The 24,165-nt window shown below is 53.5% G+C and overlaps 1 protein-coding gene across 2 annotated transcripts in view; it reads right to left on the reverse strand.

The window, feature by feature from the left end:
- Positions 1-2,292: 2,292 nt before the first annotated feature.
- Positions 2,293-24,165, reverse strand: part of ZNF362 (zinc finger protein 362) — a 40,544-nt gene continuing 18,671 nt past the window's right edge. For both annotated transcript variants that reach the window (XM_069078776.1, XM_069078775.1), the window contains exons 2-8: positions 17,785-17,848; positions 17,084-17,330; positions 16,675-16,996; positions 13,086-13,310; positions 6,091-6,169; positions 5,746-5,904; positions 2,293-5,143 (exon numbers count right to left, since the gene is read on the reverse strand). In XM_069078776.1, coding sequence (XP_068934877.1) covers positions 5,027-5,143; positions 5,746-5,904; positions 6,091-6,169; positions 13,086-13,310; positions 16,675-16,996; positions 17,084-17,330; positions 17,785-17,847 — 1,212 coding nt within the window. In that variant the 5' untranslated portion in view covers position 17,848 and the 3' untranslated portion in view covers positions 2,293-5,026. The remainder of the gene's footprint in view (positions 5,144-5,745; positions 5,905-6,090; positions 6,170-13,085; positions 13,311-16,674; positions 16,997-17,083; positions 17,331-17,784; positions 17,849-24,165) is intronic.

Here is a 24,165-nt window from a genome sequence, read left to right on the forward strand (position 1 = left end):
AGGAGAACAGTTTACTTATAGTCAATTAGTAGCTATTGTTTTATTATTATGTATTGTTTTCTTATCATGTACTGTTTATTTGCCTATCATTCCTATGTCGAGTAAAAAAAAATTGTAGACAGTATTCAGGCATATACATCTACTTGTGTGGAGAGTCAATCCATTATCCCAAGGTCACATAACTAGTATTCACTGAAATATAGCAACTCAGGAGGAAGGCAGTTTCACCAGTGAGTGGGGGCTCAGAGCTATATAATGAGATAATATATGTAAAGGGACTTGCAAACCTTAAAGTACTATATAAATGTTAACTAATATTTTTTTTTTAAAGCAATCGAGGTTAAGTAACTTGCTCAAGGTTACACAGCCAGTTATTTCTGGGTGTGGTGCTGAGTATCTGAGCCCGGATTTGATCCAGGTCATCCCGACACTGGAGCCGGTGCTCTTACTCGCTGAGCCACCTGGCCGCCCCTAAGCAATTGGGGTTAAGTAACTTGCTCAAGGTTACACGGCCAGGTGTTTCTGCGTGGGTGCTAAGTGTCTGAGCCCAGGATTCGATCTCCAGGTCTTCTCAACACTGGAGCCGGTGCTCTTACTCGCTGTGCTACCTGGCTGCCCCGATGTTAACTAATATTATAATTACTATTAATTGATCAGATCCACAAATCCCTGTGCTCCTTAAAGATGAATCAGGGTCACGCTGAAAAGAGAGAGGGGCAGAACTGACCCTGAAAATCAAAAAGAACAAGACAGAATTTACAATCCCAGGAGGAATTATGCAAATTACTAGGGTGACTGGAGGACTCCCTGTTGAATGGCCTTCAGTATCACCTGGTGATGAAATGAATTGGATTAGATGGCCTCTGAAGGCCCTGGCAGCTCCTTGTTACCTCCATTCTGTGACACCTTTGGGGGGAACCCTGGTTTTATAGGTTCATAGACAGGAGTTAGAAGGGGCTATAGTTTCATTGCAAATGAGGAAACAGGCCAAGGGGTTTAGTGTATGAGCCTGAGATGGGATTTGAACACATCTTGGGAGCTGTGACATTTGTGTGGAACCCAGAGAAACAGGCTGGAGGTCTTCTGATGTCATCAGAATGCAGACCCTGCCCAAGGAGCCCCCTCCTTCCACCTTCTCTGCTTGACGGTCTGAAGAGGAGATTCATTCTCTGAACAGAGAACAGAGCTCTCTGGGAAAAGGAAAATGTCCTATTTCTTGCCCTTCTCTTCCCCTGGCCATTGCAATCAGTCATTCAGCAAGCATTAATTAAGAACCTATAGCATGCCAGACCCTATACTGGGTGCTGGAAATACAAAGACAAAAAATGAAAGCAAATCATGGGAGAAGATCAATGGTCTGTCACCAGGGCCAAGGCTACTCCCCAAACCCAGAGCTCCTTCTTCCCTGTCTTCCCAGCTTGACTGAGCCAGGAAGTGAGGTGGCTATCAGAGTCCTTGGAGAGTCTGGATTGGGCTAGTGGCATTGGGAGGGGACAAGGAGAGAAGGGAGACCCCCCCCATTTCCAGGCTCCTGGGTCTGAGCTGCCATTCTGACCAGGAAAGTTTACCCCACACTCCTTAGGGCTCTGGGTGAAGTCCCTCCCTTCAGGGCCTCCTCCCTGTTGCCGTGAGGGTTGCCCCTCACTCACCCAGGAATCCAGTCCACTCCCCCCCAGGATTCATCCTCCTCAGGCCCCAGATCACTAACCTACAAGCTTGTGTGTGGGATCTCCCTGGAGAGTTCTTCTGGGCATTCTTCCCTATAAGGGATCCTGACTTCTCAATATTGGGGACACCATCAATTTTAGGAAATCAGAAATGACAGAATGTAAGCTCCGGAGAGAGCAAGGGATGTGGCAAAGGGTGGCAGCCTGCCCTGTGACCACCAGCTCCTACTGACAATGCTTTTACAAGTACTTTATTGATACCCACCAGTCTGAGCCTTGCAATGATTTAGGTGCTGCTGTTACGCTCCTTTTACAGGACACCAAGCCTGAGGGGTGCAGAGACTTGCCCACAGCTTGTCAGATGAGATGAAAGCCTGTTACACTGACTCCAAGACCTGCAGCCCTCGATTCTGCTGCCTCATGAGGAACCCAGGCCCAGAAAGGGTCTCTGACCCTTGGTCTTAGGAGATTTCTGTGCCTGCGTCCTTAAGTCTATAATACCCCTGGGCCTAGAGATCAGTCATTGGGAAAGATGGAGGCAGCAGAGAGGAAGGGATCCCCAACCTCCCTCATCTGGACAGTTCCCTGGCCACCCACCCACAGACTACACCAGGACACCTGTGTCTCCCAGTCGTAGTACAGTTTTATTTTTTCACAACAGAGAAATACAAAGAGCATAGGGCTTTTAATTTTTTTCATTAGTTTTTTTTCCCCACATTTTGCTTTTTAAAAAAATTTTCTTTTTAACATAATGCAAACTTTCCCTTCTGAGGTCCCACCTCCTTGGCCCTGCAATGCCAGGTCTCGAGAGTGGACAAAAGAATCAAACATGTGGAACCGTTTTTCTTTCTTAGTAAGGGAACTAGATCTAAATTCGGTGGCCTGGAGGTTCCATAGACAAAAGAAAAGGGGGTGTGTTAACAGGAGTGTCAGAGCGTATTTACAGGGTATTAACATGCTGACAAAAAGTCTACAATACTGAGTATCATACAACATCAAAGAGTCAGAAACAAGGGAAAAGAACCCAGTGAAAAATACGTGGAACCAAAGGGCATGAAACAGCTGGTCAAACAATGACATTGTTAAGGCTTAAAAAGTGTATAAAAATAACACAGTTAATATTCAGAACGGAACTTAAAGATACAGAAGATATAGATGAGTTTTTGTCTAGGTTTTTTTTTCTTTTCCTTTCTGGTGAGGGGGTTGTTGGGGCTTCTCTGGGCTCTGTACATGGATCCTATATACATGGGGAGACACGAATGGCTTTCAGATCAGGGTGGGGGTGCTGGGGCTGGCTGCCAGACCTCTGACCGGCTGCTTTCCTCAGTGCCCCTCCACCCCTGAGGGACCCTGCAGGGATGGAGGTTTGGGGATGGGGTGAAGGGGTTCTCTGGCCTGGGACTTAGCACAGGGTGATAAGTGCCATCGTTATTGGGTTGGGTAAGAGGAGGTGACTTATAATTCTTCTCTCGCTTGCCTTGAGCTGAGGCAGGTACTGAGTGTCGGAGGCCCCAGAGCCACCCCACTCCAAACCCCCAGGCATGCCCAGCCCTTTTTCCCTGCCAGTCCCCAACTGTCTGAGGCCCCTCGCAGCTATCCTATCAAAGCCTCCTTGGTATTGGGGACTCAAGGGGTCCCCAGGCCTGAATTTCGCCAGTGCCTGTGGGGGACCCAGAACCTAGGGAGACAGTCCACTCCACGTTTTGCAATATGGCCATGGGCCACTTGTTGGCGAGTTTTCAGGGGCTTGACCTGGCCTGGTTGCCTATGCCTGTCCTGACCTCACCCCGGCATGGAAGACACACAAACATCCTCTCCAAGGTTAGGGTTCTGTTCCCCAGCCTGGGAGGTCCAGCTCTTTCCCAGTGTGGGGAATGGGCACAGTTCTGGGGAAGGTGGACTCAGTGGGCCTCCTCCATAGAAGGGGAGGATACGCAATTGGGCTCATTTCTGGAAGGCTGGGCAGGAGGTCAGGGAGAGTCCCATGCCCTCATTCCAGGGATCAACCATCCCCACTCCTCCCTTGCTTTGGCCCAGCTTTGTTCTCAGACATCTAGAGTCCACTCTGTCTGTCCTTCCTTCCCCCCAGCCAGGTCTTGGTCCCAGCCCTAGCCCAGAGCAGACAGGAATGTCAGGAGAGGTAGAGGAATATTCTCATCCTAGCCAGCACTGGAGGTAGACCGGGGCACTCTCTACTGTAGTTACAAGGCCCAGGCAGGGCCGGAACCCAGGGAGCACCATTGTCAGACTAAGGAGAGGTGGGGAGGGCCAGGTAGGCAGGCAGGCAGGTGGAATAACTTCCACCAACAGCCCTCACAAAGCCCCACACTAATGGGAGCTCAAGACCTTCCTCCTGCCCCTCCTCTTTAGGAGAGTTACTCTTAGGACAGGGTAGGGAAAGCCTGATTCTGGAAGTCTGAGGCAAAAGGCCCTCTCTTAATCTCCTCTCCCCACCTCTGCTTCTTGTGGAAGACCTGGCCGTCTCTCTGGGTGGGAGCAAAGGGTGCCAGGGACTGGGCCCTACCTGTCCCATCTCCCTCTGGGATGGGGGTAAGGACTGGCCTAGTCTGGCACATAAGGGGAGGGAAGTCTGGGGAGCTGCATTATGGGGCTGATTCTAGCCCCTTCTTCCCTTAGCTCCAGGCTTTTCTCACTAAGCTTACTGCCTGACCCTCCTAAGCCCAGTTCTGGCCCTAAACTCCGGAGTCCAAACCATTCAGAGGCTACAATTCTCCCTTGGGTCCATGAGGTGCCCTGGGTCATTTCCGAGAGGTCTCTGTGTTCCCCTCTCCCTTTCTTCCCCTCTGCCCAGTGCTCCCCTGGGCATGGCCCAGCAGAAGGGGAGAGGCCCCCACTCTGTGGCTCTCCGTGTCCATCTGTCCAATTTTCCTTTTGATTTTTCCATTTTAGCAGCACCAACTTCTTGGCCAATAAATATTTTTTTGTTGTTATTTTTTTAAAAAGGAAGTAGAAAGAAAAGAAAACAAACAAAAAAACCAACCCAATGAAGGGGGGGGGGTGAACTAAAGACAACTCAACAGAGAGAGGTTCAAAGTGCTCTGAAATCGTCTTTGGATGTCACCAAACTGTCCAGAGTCCCCCGGTGGCCGCTGCCGCTGGCCAGGCTCCGGGGCTGGGGAACTCTTCCAAGCCTCGTAGCAGTGAATTGGACTGAACTGAACTGGGACTCCGGGGGGAGTCGGTGGCAGGCGGCCAGAGGCCCCTCGATGCAGTGTGGTTCAGGAGAGCGGCACGGCCCGGAGCGGGGGCTCGGGTGGGGGGTTCTGATTGGTTTGTTTCTGTGCCCCTGCCTGGGGAGGCTGGGGTGGGGGCACACAGAGCGGGGTGGGGCCCTGGGTTCAGATGAGCGAGATCCGCACAGGGATGCCGGGAGACTCCGTCCTTTGGGGTGAATGGTGGGTGACCAGGTGTTCCACCACAGTGTGTTTGGACATGTGCTTCATCAAGTAGGTCTCCTGGAGGAAGAGAGAGGACAGGGTTGGGTGAATGTTCAGGGGCCTCCTTCCCCTCCCTCGGTCCCCAGGCAAATCTGCATCCTGCATGCAATGCGCCGCCCTGTGGCCATCTCTGGGAAGCGCACTTTCCTTCACATCCCAGTACCTTCAAAAACTGGCCTCTGCCCATGGAGACACAGAGCACTGAAACAGCCATTAGGGGACCTAGATCAAGCATGGCAGGGGAGGACTGAGGAGGTCCTCTCTCACTTGGGCTGTGGCCACCAGGGAAAGAATGATGCTGCTGGCGTTTTTGCTTCTCTGGACAAAGCCCCAACTGCCCTGCCCTAGTTACAGCTCCAGGGCACAGGGTAGAAGCTTGGCAGCTACTCACCTCGTGCCCACCCCCAAGATGAGAGCCGTCCCCTTTGCCTGGTATTCACCCAATCCCCGTCAAGAAGAGGATGCCTCCCCCAGCGCAGATGGCTCTCAGACCTGCCCCTACTCACCTTGTGCCCACCCCCAAGATGAGAGCCGCCCCTTTGCCTGGTATTCACCCAATGCCCGTCAAGAAGAGGATGCCTCCCTCAGCGCGGATGGCTCTCAGACCTGCCCCTACTCACCGAGGTGTAGGCACGCCCACACATGCTGCAGCAGTAGGCCTTGGCGTGTTTGATGGCATGGGCGGAGAGGTGGATCTGCAGGGAGGCGGAGTCTGTATATGCCCGGTAACAGTTCGGACACTTGTACGGTTTATCTTTATTGTGCTGTCGCTGGTGAGACTGGGGGAAGAGGAGGGAGCGTCATGAAGGCCCCAAAGAGTTACCTTACCTGCAAGCCCCCAGAGCCTTTTGGACCTATGCTCCAATCCCAGGTGCTAATACCTCCCCTTTGTCCCCCCAACAATGACCTCCAATGCCCTTCTCTACCCTCCCACTCCCCCAGACAGGCTGGCAGGGGCCACTGACCTGGAGGTTGGAGAGCTGGGTAAAAGCCTTTTCACAGCCGGGATGTGGGCACTTGTAGGGTCTGTCTCCAGTGTGAATTCTGCAATGGTCGCCAGGGCATGGAATGAGGTTGGGCACTGGATGGCAGGATGCTCAAGAGCCTGGCCTCCAGGTCCCAGGACCCCGGGGGAGCCAGAAAGGTCGAATTTTCTGGCCCCCAGACCTCCAAGTCACCCCTCTCTTCCTAAAGTCACAGACCCGAGGGGAGATCCCACTGGACATACCTGACCACCAAAGCCCCAAATGAGGGCAGGGTCAGGAGAGTACAAAGCTCCAGAACCTCATGGAAAACAGAGAACAAGCCCATACTCAGCCCCCTGCCATCCTCACCTGCACATTGTTAGCTTCTCACTGCCCCTCTGCCCCTCGCCAACACCCACAGGGACACCCACATCCAGACACATCCACATACACACAGACACAGATCTGGACACACACACAGCCCTGCCCAGACCATCATCTCTCACCAGCAATGACCTCTTGACCAACCTCCCTGCCTCCCATGTCCCCTTTAGAGGCTGCTAAAGCCCACCTGTCATCCCATCACTCCCCTGCCCCAAACTGGCCCTGGCTCCCCATGGCCTACAGGATAAAGTCCAACCTCCTCAGGCTGCATCCAGGCCTTCCCCAAGTAGGCCCAGAGAAGCTCCCTGTCCCCATGGGCCAAACACTCCTCTACATACTCAACTTCTCTTCTCACACCCTCCCTCTGCCTGGAACATCCTCTACCTACCCAAAGCATACCTAGCCTTCAAGGTTAAGCCCAAAGAGCTCCTCTTCCAGGAGACCTCCCCTGACTGCATCCCCCGACACCGATCTCTCCATCTTCATCACTCTCGCCTGCTGTCCCACCAATTCTGCCTCTTTGCTGGCTACTGTCCCTGGCCAGACTCTGAGCTCCAGATGGGCAGCTGCTGTGGCCCCTCCCCTTGGGATGCCCCCCAGAGCCAGGCACCTTGAACTGGACTGAAGGCTAGAGTAAAAACCACCCGGCTGACCAATGGCCTCAGACCCCAGGCTGCTCCATTTTAAAGCAGCGGCTGACAAAGCTTCCATCTCCATCTATCACCCAGTATGTAAGCTGTCCCTCCAGGCTCTGTGCCTCCCATAAACGTGATGAGCACGCCATTTATGTCATTATCCAAGACAGCTGAAGAGTAAAAGGTCAAGGATGGACGCTGGGGGGCCCTCTGAAGCCCCCCCCCAACTCTGGCTGCTGTTGCCACTGTCCTCTCCTTTCCCCAGCCATCTTCTGGCCTGTGGACCTGTGTACTCATGAATGTGGACATTCCCTCCAAAGGTGCAGGGTGCCACTCATCCATGCCTGTTTACTCTGCGTGACTCTCGTTCATGGTTTCCTGCAGTCTGGCCCTGAGCATGCCGGGTAAGGGCTCCCTCTGCTTCTGCTGACAGAGGATGGATGGAGGCTGACGTGGAAAGCAATGGGGTCAGGAGCTAGCCTCTGGACATGGTGCGCTTTCCTACCTGGTACCACTGATAATCTGATGGGCACTCCTATGCCATTAATGTGGTCACCAACCGCACAGTGAACACCACTGACCCCACGGCCAGCTTCTCTGGGTGGTAGTCCCCACCACCCAAGCTAACTCTGGAGCCTTAATTCATATGGCTCCTCTGATTCTAAATTTCTCTAAATTTCTCAGTGACTTCCCAACAAATGTCTGGGCTGCCCCTCCAACCAGGAGAGTGCCCACCGGCTGGCCGTGGGATCTGAACCTGATTCTCTCAGCTCCAGGATAAGCATTTTACAAAGGAGAGAATTCAAAGCAGTAGAGCGCCTGGCACCTGTCTTCTGTCTCCTTCCAACACACAGGGCCCCTACTAGATTCTTGTGGGTCAGTCTGCGAAGACTTTATGTCTGTCTGACATGATACGATGGTTGGTTCTACCTTAGCCCAGTGGACCCTTCCTTCCCGGGAGTTTTTTAGTCTAAAATCCCAGAATCTCCGAGCTGGAAGGAGACCTGGGGCTTCAGAGGGCCCCTCATGCAGCCCCTCCCTGACTACTCCTGCCAGCAACATCCCTGGTGGCAGCTGGCCTCTGCCTGAGAAGCTGCAGTGAAGGGGAACTCACCATCTCCTGAATCAGACCCTCACCCCTCCACGTGCTCATCCATCCAGTGATGCTGGTGTCCTAAGCATTCCATGAACAGTCACTGCGCCCCTCAGCTCCAGGACACTTCCTCTGCTGTCCCCATGCCCGGAGTACTGACCACTGACCACCCCAGCTTTCTTCAAGTCCCAACTAAAATCTCACCTCCGAGCCTCCCCATCCCCTCTTAATTCGAGTACTGTCTCTCTGTGAGCTGTTCCCTCTTTATCCTGCATGTGGCTTGTTCTGTGCATATGTGCTTGCATCTCGTCCCCTCTGCTGGACTGGAAGCTCCTTGAGGGCTGGGACCATCTTTTGCCTCTTTTTCTATCCCCAGCACTTTGCCCAGGGCCTGGCACATAATGGGTGTCTTAAGAAATGCTTACTAACTGACTTCCCCATGTGGCATCCCTGACTAGAGACAACATCAAGGAGTCTTGGGTTCAGATCCCACCTCCGACGTGGGTCGTGTGACCACAGTCTAAATAAACTCACTGCCTCGGAGCCTTCCCAGTCTTTGAAGTGCTCTCTCTACGAGCTTTTGGGATGCCTCCTGAGACCCCTTCCTATTCAGAAAGTCACTGATTCTCTGAAATGACAACCCTAAACATGTAATCATTGGTCATAGGATTGCTGATCTAGGACTAGAAGAAACCTCAGGGGTCATGTAAGCCAGCCCTGCAACCCAACTGTCAGTTTACATCTAAGAAAACCAAGATCTTGAGAGCAATGACTTGCCCAAGGAAACACGTTCAAATTCAGGATTTGAATACTGGGCCCCCAACTCTGAATCCAATGAATACTCCAACTCCGAATGTCCATTACCTGCCCCCCACTGCTGCTGGAGGCTTAGCCCTGTCGCTACCCTGACCACCTTCCTCGTCTCATGCTAGTGTGTGAGCAGCCTTCCTAAAACATTGCCCACAGGGCTCCAGACGCGGCCTGAGAAGAGCAGAGGACGGCAGAATCATCACCTCCTACCTTCCAGACGCTGTACCTCTCCTGATGCCCCTGAAAACCACCCCAGCTCCTCCTGGTGCCAGTCACAAAGGTGGTTCACAGTCTCTTAAAACCTGTGCCCCATCCCCCAGGCCTTGTTTGAATGAATCCTCATTAGGGAGGCAGCTAAATGATGAGTGGAGAATGTGCTAGACTTGGCTGCCCAGAAGACCCGAGTTAAAATCCTGCTGCACATGCCTAGGAGCTGTGTGACTGCAGGCAAGTCATTTCCCTCTTTCAAACTCAGTTTCCTCCTCTGTAAAATGGGGATGATAACAGCACCTTCCTCCCAGGGTGGTTGTGATGATCAAATGAGATCATATTCCTAAAGTGTGTTACAGATTTAAAGTACCCTGCAGAAGCTGCTATGACTGTCATTCTATCCGTGCCATTGATTTTATGATCCCAAGGATACAACTTGACATTTACTCTTACTAAATTTTATCTTCTCAGACATGGCTCAAAATTCCGGCCTATTCAGAACACAGTGTTAGCTGCTCCTCTCAGCTTTACATCATGTACCAATATGATGTACCCACCACCTCTGCTTTCCTCTAAATCACTGAAAAAAAAACCTGCTGAACGGCATGGAGACAGACATGTTTTGGGCACCTTCCTGGAGAAAGGAGTTATTTTTAAGGGTCTGTAAGTTTAGAGCAACAGTTCCTACCTTTTTATACCTCAAATGCCCTCTCAGACCTCTGTCTGAAAGTACTTGTCATTCAAAGGGCAGATTTTGTGGGCTTTTTGTAAGTTTGTGGATTCGAGGACTCCCTGCCAAGCCCCTGAGGGAAAGAAGCCAAGGTTCCCAGAATGAGAACTGTGGTCCAGAGGACTTATTCTTTCTCCATTTTAAAAATTAACACTTATAGTGGCAAAGAATTGGAAATCAGGGGGATGCCCATCAATTGGGGAATGGCTAAACAAGTTGTGATATATGAATGTAATGGAATACTATTGAGCTGTAAGAAATGAGAAGCAGACGGACTTCATAATAACCTGGAGAGACTTATATAAACTAATCTGAGTGAGGACAGCAGAACCGGGAGAATTTTGTACACAATTATAGACATAACATGTGTGTGATGACCAACTTTGATACACTGGGCTCCTCTCAGCAATGCAAGATTTTAAGACATCTCCAAAAGACTCATGATGGAAAGAGATGTCCACATCCAGAGAAAGCACTAGAGTCTGAATGTAGACTGAAGCAAACTATTTGCTCTCTCTTTTCCTTGTTTTGTTTCCTGTTTCCCATTGTTCACTCCATTGGTTATAATCCTTTACAACCTGACTAATGTTTAATGTGAAGGTATCTGTAGATCCTATATTCAATTGCATGCCGCCATGGGGGGGTGGGGAGGAGGAGGAGGGGGAGAAAGTTTGAAGCTCAAGGGATTGTGCAACTGAATGTTGTAAACTAAAATAAATAAATTAAAAAAATAATAACACCTATACCCCCAGGGAGGAACTGTGGTGGAAAAAAAGATCCATAGACTGAGAACCTGAGTTTAAATCCTGGCTGTCTCACGTACCCCCTGTGTAATGCCAAGTAACAGAGAATGCCTGAGTATGTCTGCCTCCTGTGAAGGGGCTGGTACAGATGGCCCAGGGTCCCTGAGAGCCCCAGATCTATAAGCCTGTCACCCCTTTCCCAGTCTCCACAAATCCTCTAGATAGAGAGCATAGGCCCTGGCAGTGTATGTACCTCAGTCATAACAAGGGAGTCCTCTGGTTCGAATAATTTAACTTAATTAAGACATCTGTGTTGCAAAGGAAGGGGAAGTCTGGTCTGAGGGGCAGGAGACCTAGGGACTAATCCTGGGGAACTTGCACAAATCCCTTCCCCCCTCTGGGCCTCAGTTTCTCCATCTGCTTATTGAAAAGGCTGGACTAGATGAAGGTCCACAGCCAGGCCTCTTAGAGCTCAGGTAGAGTATAAGCATGAGCTTAGCAGCATGAGCAGGTGAGGGGAGTGAAGGAAGCAAGTCTCACTGCCCTGCCCTGGGCTAGGGCACCAGATACAACTGGGTACTATATCTCATGAGGAAAAGAAAGGCAACTGAGTGGTGCAGTCTGAAATCCAGAAGACCTGAGTTCAAATCTGACCTCTGATAGGTACTAGCAGTATGACCCTGGGCAAGTCATTTAACCTCTGCCTGCCTCAGTTTCCTGATCTGTAAAATGGAGATAACAAGATCATCTACCTCCCAGGGTTGTTCAAATAAGGTAACATTTGTGAAGCACTTAGCTCAGTGCTAGGCACACAGAAGATACACTATAAATGCTACTATTTTTATTATTGTTAGAGCACTGGGAGCTGACGGGTAGAATCTCGATCCCCCCCGCTCCCCTGGAAGGGTCGTACTCCCTGGCCAGCAGGCCTCACTGAGCCCTGGCCTGGCTTCTGGGATGCCAGGCTCCATGGGGATGGTGGCTGGGAGGCCAGAGGCTCCAGGCTTGGCTCCTGGCTGCCTAGGCTGGCTCCAAGGTCTGTGGGTCCTGGGCAGAGGAAGAGGAGGCAGGATCCCACTATGTGTGTGAGGCTATCCCAACCTAACAGAGCAGCAGAAAAAGCACTGGGTGTGGAGACAGGAGAAGTCTGAACTCTCATTGATAGAAAATACTCCCAAGAGAGCAGGCAAACTCCCTCTGCCAATGTATGTCAACACCTCTGCAACTAGCAGTCTTGGAGGGCTGCCTCCAGTGGGGAGCTGCCATGCTGCCTCAATGTTCTCAGGTCTAGAATGGGGCTAAAGACAGCAAGGTCATTGCCTCAAAGGGCAGGTGTGAGGGTCCTATAGAAATGTCATTAGGATGGGAACTGAGAAGAGGGGGCAGGGAAGAAGTCACAACCAGCTCTGGGGAATCCCCCTTTCACCACCAGCAGCCCCTGCCCTCTTGCTCCTGGTCCTGGGGCAGATGGTGAAGCCCTAGGGAGCAGTCAGTCCATCCTTCCCTCTGCAGTTAGCCCCCCTTTAGCCCTTCTCACCCTCACAGGCTCTGGGGCCTTCTCCGGGACCCCACCAACCCTCTAACAGGGACCAAATGTCAGCTACTCAGCCTTAAAGATGAGGAGGTGTCCCAAAGAGCCTCTAGGAGAGACCTGTGGTCCAAGGGGCCAGAAAGCTGCCATGACCCTGTGCCTCCTCTCTAGCCACACGCCTGGCCTCTCTCCAGGCCCTCTTTGTTTTTCTGTTGTTCCCTTGTTTACCTCGGTCTTTACCTCTCTGTCTCTTAGTCCCTCTCCATCTCCTTCTGTCTGTCTGTCTCGAAAAGTGACAAGTACAAGCCCCTCAGCAGGGCACATAGAACACACCTGTCAAACTCCTTTGATCTAGGCCCTGTGATTCCAGGAGTGAGCCTGTGCCCTGGTCCATCCCCTGTGGGGTGTGACAAATTTCATTTTTTCAGCCTGTTCGCCTCAGGCTTGGCTGGTGGTCCTCTACTGGCTCTGTGACACCCCCTAAGGAATGGCTACCAGTCTGGCCCAAGGGATGGAGGGCTAAGAACTTGGGATGAGGTGGGCATATTCCTCACCCTTTGGAGACAGATGGACTTGAATCCCATGGAGCGCTTACTGGGGTCAGAGAAGCAGGAACTTTAGAGCTGGAAGGGACCCTAAGTCCAAGCCCCCTCATTTTTACTGGGGCACAAGTGTCTCGTCCAGAGTCACCAGACACTAAAGGGATGGACCACAGGGCTGGACGTTGAGGCCGATCCCGATCTCCCTCCACCCCGAGCCCAGCTGAGCACCAAGTACCACCACTCAGCTGGCCCCCAGCCTCCACAGACCCCTCTGTCATCTTCAAAGGAAGGTTCCCTCCTTGCCTGCTGCCTCTCACCTGGTGTGCTGCTGGAGGTGGGAGAGCTGGCGGAAGGATTTCTCACAGTAGGAGCAGTGATAGGGCTTGACACCCAGGTGGATGCGCAGGTGTTGGGCCAGGTAGGAGGCGTTGGCAAAGGATTTGGAGCAGTGCGGGCACTTGTGCGGCTTGGCCTCTGTGTGCGACTTGGAGTGGATCTGCATCTCGGACTTGGTGAAGAAGGTCAAGGGGCAGACCTTACACCTAAGGGGCACAGAAGCAGCCTTATGCCTGGGGGGCACCCACAGCCCTCCTGCTCACACCTTTCACCCCACCATGTGCTCTGGGACCCCATGCCCTGGCTGCCCCCACGCCTGGTGCCTGGCATGCTCACTCTCATCTCTGTACCCTGGCTCCCTTCAAGTCCCAGCTAGAACCGCCCCCCCCCCAGAAGCCTCTCCTCGTCGCCCTTAGTGCTGGGGCTTTATCTCCTACACATGGTTTGTTTATACAGCGCCTTACACATTGTCTCCCTAATGAGAGAGACCTCCGTGAGAACAGGGACTGAGTTTTGCCTTTCTCTGCATCTCCAGTGCTTAACATAGTGCCTGGTACAGGAACATCTCCAGGTATCTGATACAAATCTGGCCACTGGACCCAGGAGAGAGTGAGGCTGGTGACTGAGCAGCCCTCCCTCACTTAAACCCAATTCACTTGCACGTCATGCATGTCATGCACGCCATGAAAGGTTCCTGATGTCATGGTCCGCTTTGAGAAAGAAGGATAAACCACAACAGTGCCTGGCATATCGTTGGTGCTTAAGAAATGCTTACTGACTGCCTGAGTGAAGACAGGCTCACATCTGGGGGGAAAGGCGGGATGAGATGTCACCTGCCAGCTCTAGGGATAGGGACTGCACACTTGAGAATACTCAGGGAGAAGATGGGCTGCGGGCCACTGGAGTTTTCCAAGCCAAGGCTGGGTTGGGTTAGATGCCCTCTGAGGTTCTGAGAGTTCATGATTTTACGGCAGGCATGAGGGCACAAAGGCCGCCGATAAAAGGACTTTGCCCTCACACCTGAGAAGGCCACTGGCCTCCTACTCAGGGAAGGTGAGCTTCACTTAAGCAGGAGGGGTGGGCAGGGCTGGGTGAGCAGGCTCCACAGGGGGGTGGGCAGAAGGGATGCCAGGTAACTCCTCCTCTAGTGTCTCTTTTCAACTCTCCGTCTGGCCAGGGCAGAGTTGGGGGAGACCAGGCTTCCCTCCACCTGGACCTCAGACCTCTTACACTTCCCCCTCTGCCCTGAAGCCTGGACCTCTCCCAAGGGGACCACACCCCTCCTAAACCGTTGCTTCTGAGTAGGGAGGGCAGGGTGCTCATTCTACACACCTGCTCCCAGAGCAGATGGGACCTCAGAGGCCAGCTAGCCCAACCCTCTCATTTTACAGATGAGGAAAATGATACCCAAAGGTTAAGTGATTTACCTAAGGTCACACAGCTGGTGTCTGAGGGAGGATTTGAACTCAGGTCCCCAGACTCCAGAACTGGTATTCTTTCCACTTCTTAATGTGGGCATTTCCCAGTGGCCTTCTTCCTTCTCGACACTCACTCCCTTTGCAGACTCATTCCCTCCCACTTCTATGCAGAAAACTCCCCAATTTTTATCTCCAGCCCTGACCTCTCTCTTAATTTATAGTTCTCTAAGTCATAAGGTTCCCCCCGACACTTAGTCCCTGTGTGACCTTGAGTGAGTCACTGGCTAGTCCAGGTCTAGTTTTTCTTGTCTTTCTGAGAGATAAGAGCTTGGCCTCGGTGGCTTATGAGGGTCCCCTCCAGGTCTACATCTAGAATCTCCTGATCCCCCCTGAGTGACCCCTTGGAGCCTCCTCCTGTTGGGGTGCCACCATTCACTCAGACTTCCATGTTCAACCCTGGGGAGAGGGGAAAGGGTCAACAGTTATCTTTATTTCTCCCTTCCCCTCTGGCCTCAGATCCAGTCAGCTCCCAACCAAGTCCATGCCACCTCAACGTTCCCTGGTCTTTCTTCCCTAGTCCCACAGTCACTACCAACCTGGGACAGGCCTTCCTGGCAGTTATCTCTCCCCAAGGATGGGCACTGCCCCCAGAACTATTGAAGAAGCCCCTGAACAGGCCTGCCATCCTTCACACCTTCCTACAACAGGTAACTAGACAGTATAGCAGACACAGGGCTAGTGCTGGAGTCAGCAAGTCCTCCATTCAAATCCTGCCTCAGACACTTGACCGCCCCACCTCAACCTCTATCTGCCTCAGTTTCTTCATCTGTTAAAGAAATATAAGCGCAGCATCTGCCCCCTAGAGCTCCTCCTAGGGGACATCTGTAAAGTATGTATTACCAGAATAATCTCTTTTAATGCATCAATCTGATTAGGTCACTCATCTGCTCAAGAATCTTCAGTGGCTCCTTATTGCCCAGGCAGAGAGGCACAGAGATAAATTTGTAATGAGGGGACCCGAACGCAGATCCTAGCTGCCACTGACAACCTCTGTGGCCTTAGCGAGTCACCTCATCTCTGTTTCCTCGTGTGTGGAAGGGGGGCTGTGTTAGAAGACTCCTGGGGTCCCTTTCAGCCTTGGTCCAGGGAGCCTCAGACCACTGCCTATCTTCCTCAGGGAGGTCTCCAATATCATTCCCCTCCGTGAACCTGGGTTCACTCTGTCTCTCCTCTGCCCCCCAAAGCACACCCTGTATTTTCCCCCTGTGTGCCCTCACTTAGGCTGCTCCCTGTGCCCCACAATACCCACCCCACCCCCTCGCCTCTGTCTGTACTGGGTTCAACTCCAATGGTGCCTCCTCCAGGAAGCCTCTCCTGACCCCTCTATTCCCCCTCTGCAGAGGAGGCTGATATCAATGGGTGATTAAATGCAGATGAATAAGACGTGGGTCTCAGACTTGGAGGGACACTGAGGGATCCCTAGGACCTCACACATGGAAGGGAGGACACAACGGAGGTCCCTCTCACAAATGAGAGGCAGCAAAGATCTGATCTCTGTGAGGAAACAGACCTTACAAGTGGTGATATGGGAGGACGCAGACCTCGCCCTGGGGGGACCGAGGCCTCATGTGTGGGTAGGAGCAGGCTCAGACATCATGGGTGGGGCCACAGGCCAAAGCCTCACACTGTGGGGGGCTGGGGAGAAACTCTGCTGTAAGATCATTCCATGGCGGGGTGCCCTCAGCCCTCGGAACATCCCGGGGACTCAGGGAAAAGACCTGCTAGGAAGCCTAATCCATGTCTACTCACCCAAACTTACTTCCTACCTGAAGGAGAGCCCAGGGGCCCAGGATTCAGCTTGCTAGCTCACAGCTCCCCAGACTCCCCCACTCCCTTCTGCCTGAGTGGCCTGAATGGACAAGGCACCAATGACAGCATCTTACCAGGGGAAGGGATGAGCAATGGACTCAATCTACTGCCAGGGGATTCCCAGGGGGCAGAAATGGGAGGTGGGGTAGGGTCCAGGTGGCCCAAAGTGACCAAAACCGGGGTTTCATAATTCCTGGCACCAGGAAATGGCTCTCCCAACTCAGGCCTAGAGCAGGGGAGACAGCCTGCCTGGAAAGGCGGGCGTCTACAAGTCAGTTCCCACCTGTATGTCTTCCCCTCTTTGGCGGTCTCTCCTGAGGCCAGGATGGGGTACGGCACCACGAGGACAGGGGGTCCCGAGGGGTTCTCTGCCTTGATCTTCTTGCGGCCCCGTTCTGTTTTGGGGGCTCCCAGCAGGCTATGGCCCTGAATTGTCTTGATGGAGTCCAGGATGGGGGGGCTGGTGATCCCTGAGATGAGGGTTGGGGAGGAGGCTATGAGACGGCTCTGGCTGGTGGAGGTGGGCGTCGAGGGGGTGCTGGTCCCCGTGCCAGCACTGGACTCGGAGGTGCTGACCGCGGGGGCCCGGGAGGACAGCCCCAGCCCTGTTAGGGGAGAGAGGGTGAGCAAGAAAGAGAGGTTTATACATTAGCTAGATCTCAGAAGTATCCCCTGCCAGTCATTGCCCTTACCTGTGACAGTGCTGGTGGCAGGCCGGGCGTGCAGGGCCACGTCAGGCTGGGGCACAGCCTGTGGGTGCAGCCCCGGCACCTGCTGCAGTTTCGGCAATGACATGATGGACTGGCTGCTTTCAGCTGGGGAGGGGGGGACCAGCAGGGGCTGCTGGGAGGAGACCGAGGTTGGCGGCAGGTGTGGGGGCCGGATCTTCTCTGCCATCAGTTGTTCCTTGATCTTGTTGATCAATACCAAGTTGTCCAGCTGGAAAGGGGAGACAGGACAGAAGAGCTGAGGGGGATCCCCCAGGAGCCCAGCCCTGACTGGCCACTGCCTCTGCCCCTCCTCTTCCAGCCCCAGCCCTGACCTCAAGCCCTCACCCAGCCTACTTGGCAGGACCACCAAGGACTGTCCTAAGCCCTCTCTCGTCCCCCACCTCCTCAACGGCCCCTGACAGAGAACCCTCCCCTGCCCTGCCAGCCCCAGTTTCTCCAGTCCAGCAGCAAGGCGGCCACAGCGTCCCCACCAAGGCCAGGGTTGTGTTTTTGTTTGTTTTGTTTGCTCTGTCCTGTGGCCTGGGCGCACAGTCCTGGCCCCAAGGTGAGCCCCTCCCCCTGGCAGGCCATAGCCAATGCCCCAGACTGTCCAGTTAAGTGCAAAGCTGGCTCGAGCAGGGGTGGGGGGCAGGGGTGGGAGGAGGAGAAAAGCTCTTTCTTACCTGGCTGGGCATGGTGGGAGGAGGGGGCCAGAAGTAGGGGTTGTTAAAACGAGGTTCGGCCATCCTGCAGGGAGAGAGTGACTGTCATGGGGAAGAGACCCTCCCCACCAGTCCAGGGCCCCACTTAATCACTGACCCCCCTCCCTTGGCGGGGAGTCTGGTATACAGGACAGCAGGCCTCCTGTTGCCTCAACAGGGAGGGAGCCACCCCCAGCTTCACAGTCCTCTTAGGGCTCCTCTCTGAGGGAAACAGGAGCCAGGGGGCCATGGTTGGACAGCTTGAGGGACATCTTTCAAGTTCAGCATGAGTGAGTCTACACTGTGGTAGGGCCGGTGCCCAAGAACTACTGACCTTGTCTCTACCCCCAAGGGCTGGTGTAGAGTGTGGGGCTGAAGGGAGACTGGTGTGAAAACTCTCTCTTCGCCATGCCATCTCCATGCTCAACAGGCCTGGCATTCTTGGTATCCAGCCCCACACCCTCCCCAGCTGATCCTTGAGGGCCAAGGTCACTGTTGGCCATCTGTCCCCCAGGAAACTCCAGGCCCCTGACATCTCCTGCCTGAACAACAGAGATATTTCCTGGGCCAGGAATGTCCCTGGAGGACAGGCAGGAGCTGCCTAGGCCTTAAATGAACACAAGACCTCATCCTCACAACACAAGAGAGCCAAGCTGTACGTAAACTGTTAAGTGCTGGAACGACTCCATGAATGACCACGCCGCACACTCTGTTTAAACGTGGTCATTTACAAAGTCACCCTTAAGTGCTCATTTCCTTCTCTGTCTCCAGGATAAGATCTAGGTCCTAGAAAATCTGGCTATTCCCTCTCTAGCCCACAAAATACCCCAGAGAAGCCAGGCCTGGGCTTGGCCTTAGGCCAAGGAACACCCCGAGCCCTTAACGGTCAGCAGTCACCTCCTTGGAGGTCAGCAGTCACCTCCTTGGAGGGATCAGGCCCTTTGGCCTCTGCCACCACGGACCCGACAGACAGGATGGTCAAGTTTAAGTGTGGATCCTTTCCTCAGCCAAGCTCAGGGCCCCCCACCTGAGCACCAAAGGAGGCCTCCCCTCACTAGCATTCTGTATGACATCTGCTCTGTGGTCAGCACTGAAGCGCAGGCAGAAAGGGTCTCAGATATGCTCTGGGGGAGGCAGCGGGTGCAGCAAGACTAGGAGCCACGAGACCTGCCTTCAAGCCCCACCCATGACACCGACTAGTTGGACATCAAACATGTTACTGTCCTTCTCTGGGCCTCAGTTTACTCATCTGTAAAATGGAGATAAAAACCCTGAACTCACTCCCCCTCAAGGACGCTGTGAAGGTCACATGAAATAGTGAAGGTGAGAGTGAGTTACTGGTTTCGACCCTCTTCTCATGGAGCTTTTCAGATGCTGGGGAGAGGAGACGGGAGATGATTAAACACTAAAATTCCCCCTGACTGCCGGGTCTAGGAGGGCCCTTAGAACACAGGACACTGGCATCTGGAATAGTCAGACCATACAATATCAGAACAGGAATGCTGGAACACATTAGAATCCAAAGGCACCCTGGAACCCGGAACATTAGAACAGAGTATGTTAGGGCAAAGGGCTTAGAACACAGAACATAGAGCATTCAGAGCTGGAAAGGACCTGGAGAGCTGAATGCTAGAACCAGAAGGTGCCTTACTTAGAGATCACCTGGTCTGACCCTCTCACTGGACAGAGGAGGAAACTGAGGCCCAGAGAGGAGAGGTGGCTGGTCCAGCTTCTCACGGCAAGCAGACCGAGGCTGGGCTTGGCGCAGGGCCTCACTCTGGAGCTCAGAGCTCTCCCCCAGGCTGTAGGCTCTGCACCGGCCCAAGCCCTTCCTCCATCCTCCCGCCCCCTGCTGCCACACAGCAGCCACCCACGCCCCCTGCTCGAAGCTGGCTTGCACCCAAAGTGTGTCTGCACGGCTCTCTTGGAGGCTTTTTTTTTTTTTTTAATAAAAACCCAACTGAAAGCCAAGCAAGGGGAAGAGCAGAGTTTGTGAAAGTCCCTTCTGCTCTGCTCTGTCCTGCCCTGGACCACGTGGGGAACATGACATTTACAGACACTGGCGGAGACAGAAGCATGGCTATGAAGACAACGTTCCTGCCCTCCCTGAGCTGACAGTCTGGCCAGGGAGATGACGCTTAGACACATGACACGGGGGTGGACAATACAAGACAATATAGAACAGTGTGAGTGAGTGGAGAGAGCCCAGACCGGGAGCTGAGAGCCCTGAGATCCCAGGATTTAGAGCTAGACTATCGAGTTCAAATCCCTTATTTGGCAAATAAGGAAACTGAGGCCCGCAGAAGGGGGACTGACCTGCCTAAGGCCACCTAGAACAGCAAGGCCAGGACTGGAACACAGGCCTTCTAACTTCCTACAGGCTGCTTCTCTTCTCTGGGCCTCAGTTTCCCCAGCTGTAAAGTGGGAATAAGAATGACATCCGTTTCACCTCTGCCAGGGATGGCCTCAGAATCAGAGGTGAGAGAGAAATGTTATGTGATCTGAAGCTGGAAGGAGGCAGGCCACCTCCACGGCCCCACGCCAAGGCTTGCGGAACAGCCAAAGCCCCACACTCCCCTGCTGCTGCTCAGTGAGCTGGCCAGGCTCCACAGGACAAAGGGGGAGGGGGTAAGTCACGGGGCCTCTGGCCATTCCCTTCCCAGCCAGAGGACACCCTGATTTTTCTCCTAGTCTCCCCTTCGAGTCACATGGGTCTCAGGGGCTGGGTCCTGGGCCTGGCGTAAACTGGGAACACAGTTGGCTGCTGGGTGTCTGGGGCTGTTTACCCAGAAGCAGGCTTTAGAACTGGAGAAACGGTGGAGAGCATGGGGACCACCTCCCTTCATTATCCAGGTGAGAAGCTGCCCTGAGCAGGGGAGAGTCCTGCCCTGGGCCACTCCAGGGCTCAGAACCCGGGGGGTCACTCCCTTGTAGCATGCTCCTTCCCACAGAGCAGGGGAGACACGAGACACCCCACCTTTCATTACCAAGTCCAAGTGTCAGGACAGTTCAGGCCATACAGAGAGAAAATGGACATGGGCACTGGAGGGGCTGCACCGGGGCCCAAGGGGTAGGCTGGGACTGAGCACGGGAAGAGGCCTCAGCACCCCAGGTCACACAGGAAAACCAGTGGCAGAGAACAAAGTCCCAAGTCCCCTCGAGCCCAGATGTAGCCCCGTTTCCCTGCCCCCACACGGAGAGGACTGTTGTAGGGGGCCTCCTGTGCTGCCCCCATTGCCCCCTCCCTCAGCACACTCCTTCTGAGGGCAGCGAGGGTCTAATTTCTGTCTCTATCCCTAGTACCCAGAACGGATCTTGGCACACAGCAGGCATAATAAATTCTTACTGAATCAATCAATAAACATTTATTAAGCACCTATATGTCCTAGGCATTGTGCTACAGGCACAGGAAACAGAGGCCAAAGAGAGTCTCCACCCTGAGGAGCCTACACTAGGAGCAAGGCTTCCTTGAGGGCAGAAGTCTCAGGCCAGGATGTGGAGGCCCCACGGGGGCCACCCGACCTCCCCAGGCTGGCCCACAGAAGGGCAGTGCCAGCCTTCTGCATCTGTTGATCATGCCCGGTATGCGGCCTGCCGGTAGGCGGCCTGTTGGGGTAGGCGGCCTTGTCGGTAGGCGGCCTGCCGGTAGGCGGCCTTGTCGGTAGGCGGCCTGTTGGGGTAGGCGGCCTTGTCGGTAGGCGGCCTTGTCGGTAGGCGGCCTGTTGGGGTAGGCGGCCTTGTTGGTAGGCGGCCTGCCGGTAGGCGGCCTTGTCGGTAGGCGGCCTTGTTGATAGGTGGCCTTGTCGGTAGGCGGCCTGTCGGTAGGCAGCTGTCTGCACCTTTTCACCCTATATTAGACTGTAAGTTCTGAGGGCAGGGGCTGTCTTTTGCCTTTTTTTGTATCCTCAGCATTTAGCACAGTGCCCAGCATACAGAGGGTGCTTAATAAATGCTTACTAACTTCCCTGCTTATGGGAAAGGGGAGAACACAGCCCAGTTCCCCCTCCTCACATCCTGACTTTGGTGAGAAATGGGACTAGAGGAAACCAGCTGACCAGGCTCGGAGCAGAGCCCACAGGGGCTTCTACTGAGCTCGGGGTCGGTCCTTACCTTGAGTCACAAAATGCTAGGGCTGAAGGCCCTTTAACGGCAAGAACGTGGGCTCTGGATTCAAAGCATCTGTTTTCAAGACGCTGACTTTTACTACTCAGAGGACTTTGGGTAAGGCTTGAGGCCCTAATTTCCTCATCTATAAAATGAGAGGGTTGGTCTTAATGGTCTCTTGGGGCTCTTTCAGCCCTAAATCTATGATCTAATCTAGCCTCTCTCCCCCTAAAAAAACCTTGAGGCCCAGAAAAGTCAAATGCCTCATCTGTGGGCAGGTAGACAGTAAGATTTGAACCCAGGTCTTCAGAGGCCAGTGTTTCTCTGACTACACCATTCTGCCTTGCCTTCCAATCAGTCCAGTGGTCCCCTGGCCACCCAGGAGAAGGAACCAATGCCTTCGTCTCTCCTCCATAGTTCCTGCTGCCTGTTTTGTTCCGGGCAACATGGGATTTGTCCTCACTAGTCACTGCCTGTATGAATCTAGGCCTCCAACTCTTCATTTATAAAATGAAGGGGATGGGTGCGCGGCATGGCTAGATGGTGCAGTGAATAGAGAACTAACCCTGGAGTCAGGAGGACCCGAGTTCAAATCCGACCTCAGAAATGTAACACAAAACTAGCCATGCGACCTTGGGCAAGTCACTTAACCCCAACTGCCCTGCCGTCCCCCCTCCAAAAAGGAAAAAAAAATTTTTTTTTAATTATAAAATGAAGGGGATCAAACCAGATGGTCACTGAGGTCAGTGAACATTTAGACTCCACACTAACAAACTGAAATTAGACACAGGCTTTGCCCTCAGGGAACTCAAAGGCCAGTGTGGGGTGCAGGGAACAGTCCACACCAGACTCCGGGGCAGAGAAGAGGGTCACCAAAAAGGCTGGCATGGCTGAGAAAGTGCCTGCTGCTGGCCAGGGGCAGGTCGGTGAGGGCTTGCCTGTGGAGGTGACGTCTGAGCTGGGCCTTGGAGGCTGGGTGAGCCTTTGGGCTGGGAGGCATCTCCGTCTCTTCCCCCTCCCCACTGGGGCCCACCTGGCATCTTCACTGCCCTGGGAGGCATGCCATGCTGATTCCCACCTCTACAACTTCAAGGTCTGGCTCTTTCTGGCTGCCTGCCCATCCCACTGCCGACTCCCTAATGGTGTGATCCCAACGTGAAACAGGCTGCTTCTGGAGCCAGCGAATGCCCTGCATCAGAGGACTCTGAACAGAAATGAGACGGACACTTGATGGGTCTGGAAGAGTGGGTGTTGTTCCATAAGGTCACAGATTAGAGAGGTAGAAGTCACTTTACAGATGGGTAAAGTGAGGACCTTTAATGATATGCTCAAGGTCACCAGGACAGTGACAGAACTTTCAAGTCTGGGTCAGCTTAAACTCCCATGGCTCCTTTCTATGCTGGTTAGGCTGGGGTTACTGGGAGCATGGCTGACAGTGGGTATGGAGTCCAGGCTCCTAAATCCTTCCCTTCCCCAACCTCCTTCCTACTCTAGCTACCAGCAGCTCAAATTGCACCCAGAACAGCAGGCTAGGGAGAAGGTCCCAGCCCTCAGCGTGGTGCCAGAGACATCCAAGGAACAAATGAAAAAGAAATCCACCCCTCCTGGCCCTGGCTTTCCTCTCCAGAACCCAGCAGGAAGCTAACGAGGCCTGAGCAGCCCAAAAAGATGCCACAAAAGCCAAGCCTTCAAGCCCCCGCCTTCCTTTTTCACAGAGGAGAGCCCCTCGGGCACCAAGCACACTAAGCCTCAGTGCTCTCCCTCTGGTTTCACACAGTTCCAGCAATCTGGCAGCTGGTTCCTAAGGCAGATGAGAAGGAAGAAAAGGGAGCTGCTGCAATAAAACCCACTGACAGTGAGGGAAGAGACAGAAGAGTGATTAAAATCAGGCACGAACACAGTGGTGTGGAGCCATTAGTGCAGGGACAATACAGCCGTAGAGCCCCCTGACATGACTGATGCGCCTAGACCACGGGGACTTAGCCTGCAACATTCCACTACACTCGGCACCCTGCTCTGAGGAGGGCAGGGAAGAATGGCATCCATTCTGAAAAGACTGCTGGAACCATTTATTCCAGAAACCTTCTAGAGAGGGCAGGAAAGAATCAGAGAACCGTAAGCCTATCACAACTCCTAGAGAAGGGCCCTTAGAACCCAGGATGTCAGAGTGAGAGGGCCCTTAGAACCCAGGATGTCAGAACTGGGAGAAGCCTTAGAACCCAGGATGTCAGAGCTGGGAGGGCCCTTAGAACAAGAATG

This window comes from Petaurus breviceps, unplaced genomic scaffold (assembly GCF_028583685.1).
Source record: "Petaurus breviceps papuanus isolate PSGF00001 unplaced genomic scaffold, PetGlider_PUasm1.0 91041, whole genome shotgun sequence".
In the NCBI taxonomy this organism is placed as follows: domain Eukaryota; kingdom Metazoa; phylum Chordata; class Mammalia; order Diprotodontia; family Petauridae; genus Petaurus; species Petaurus breviceps.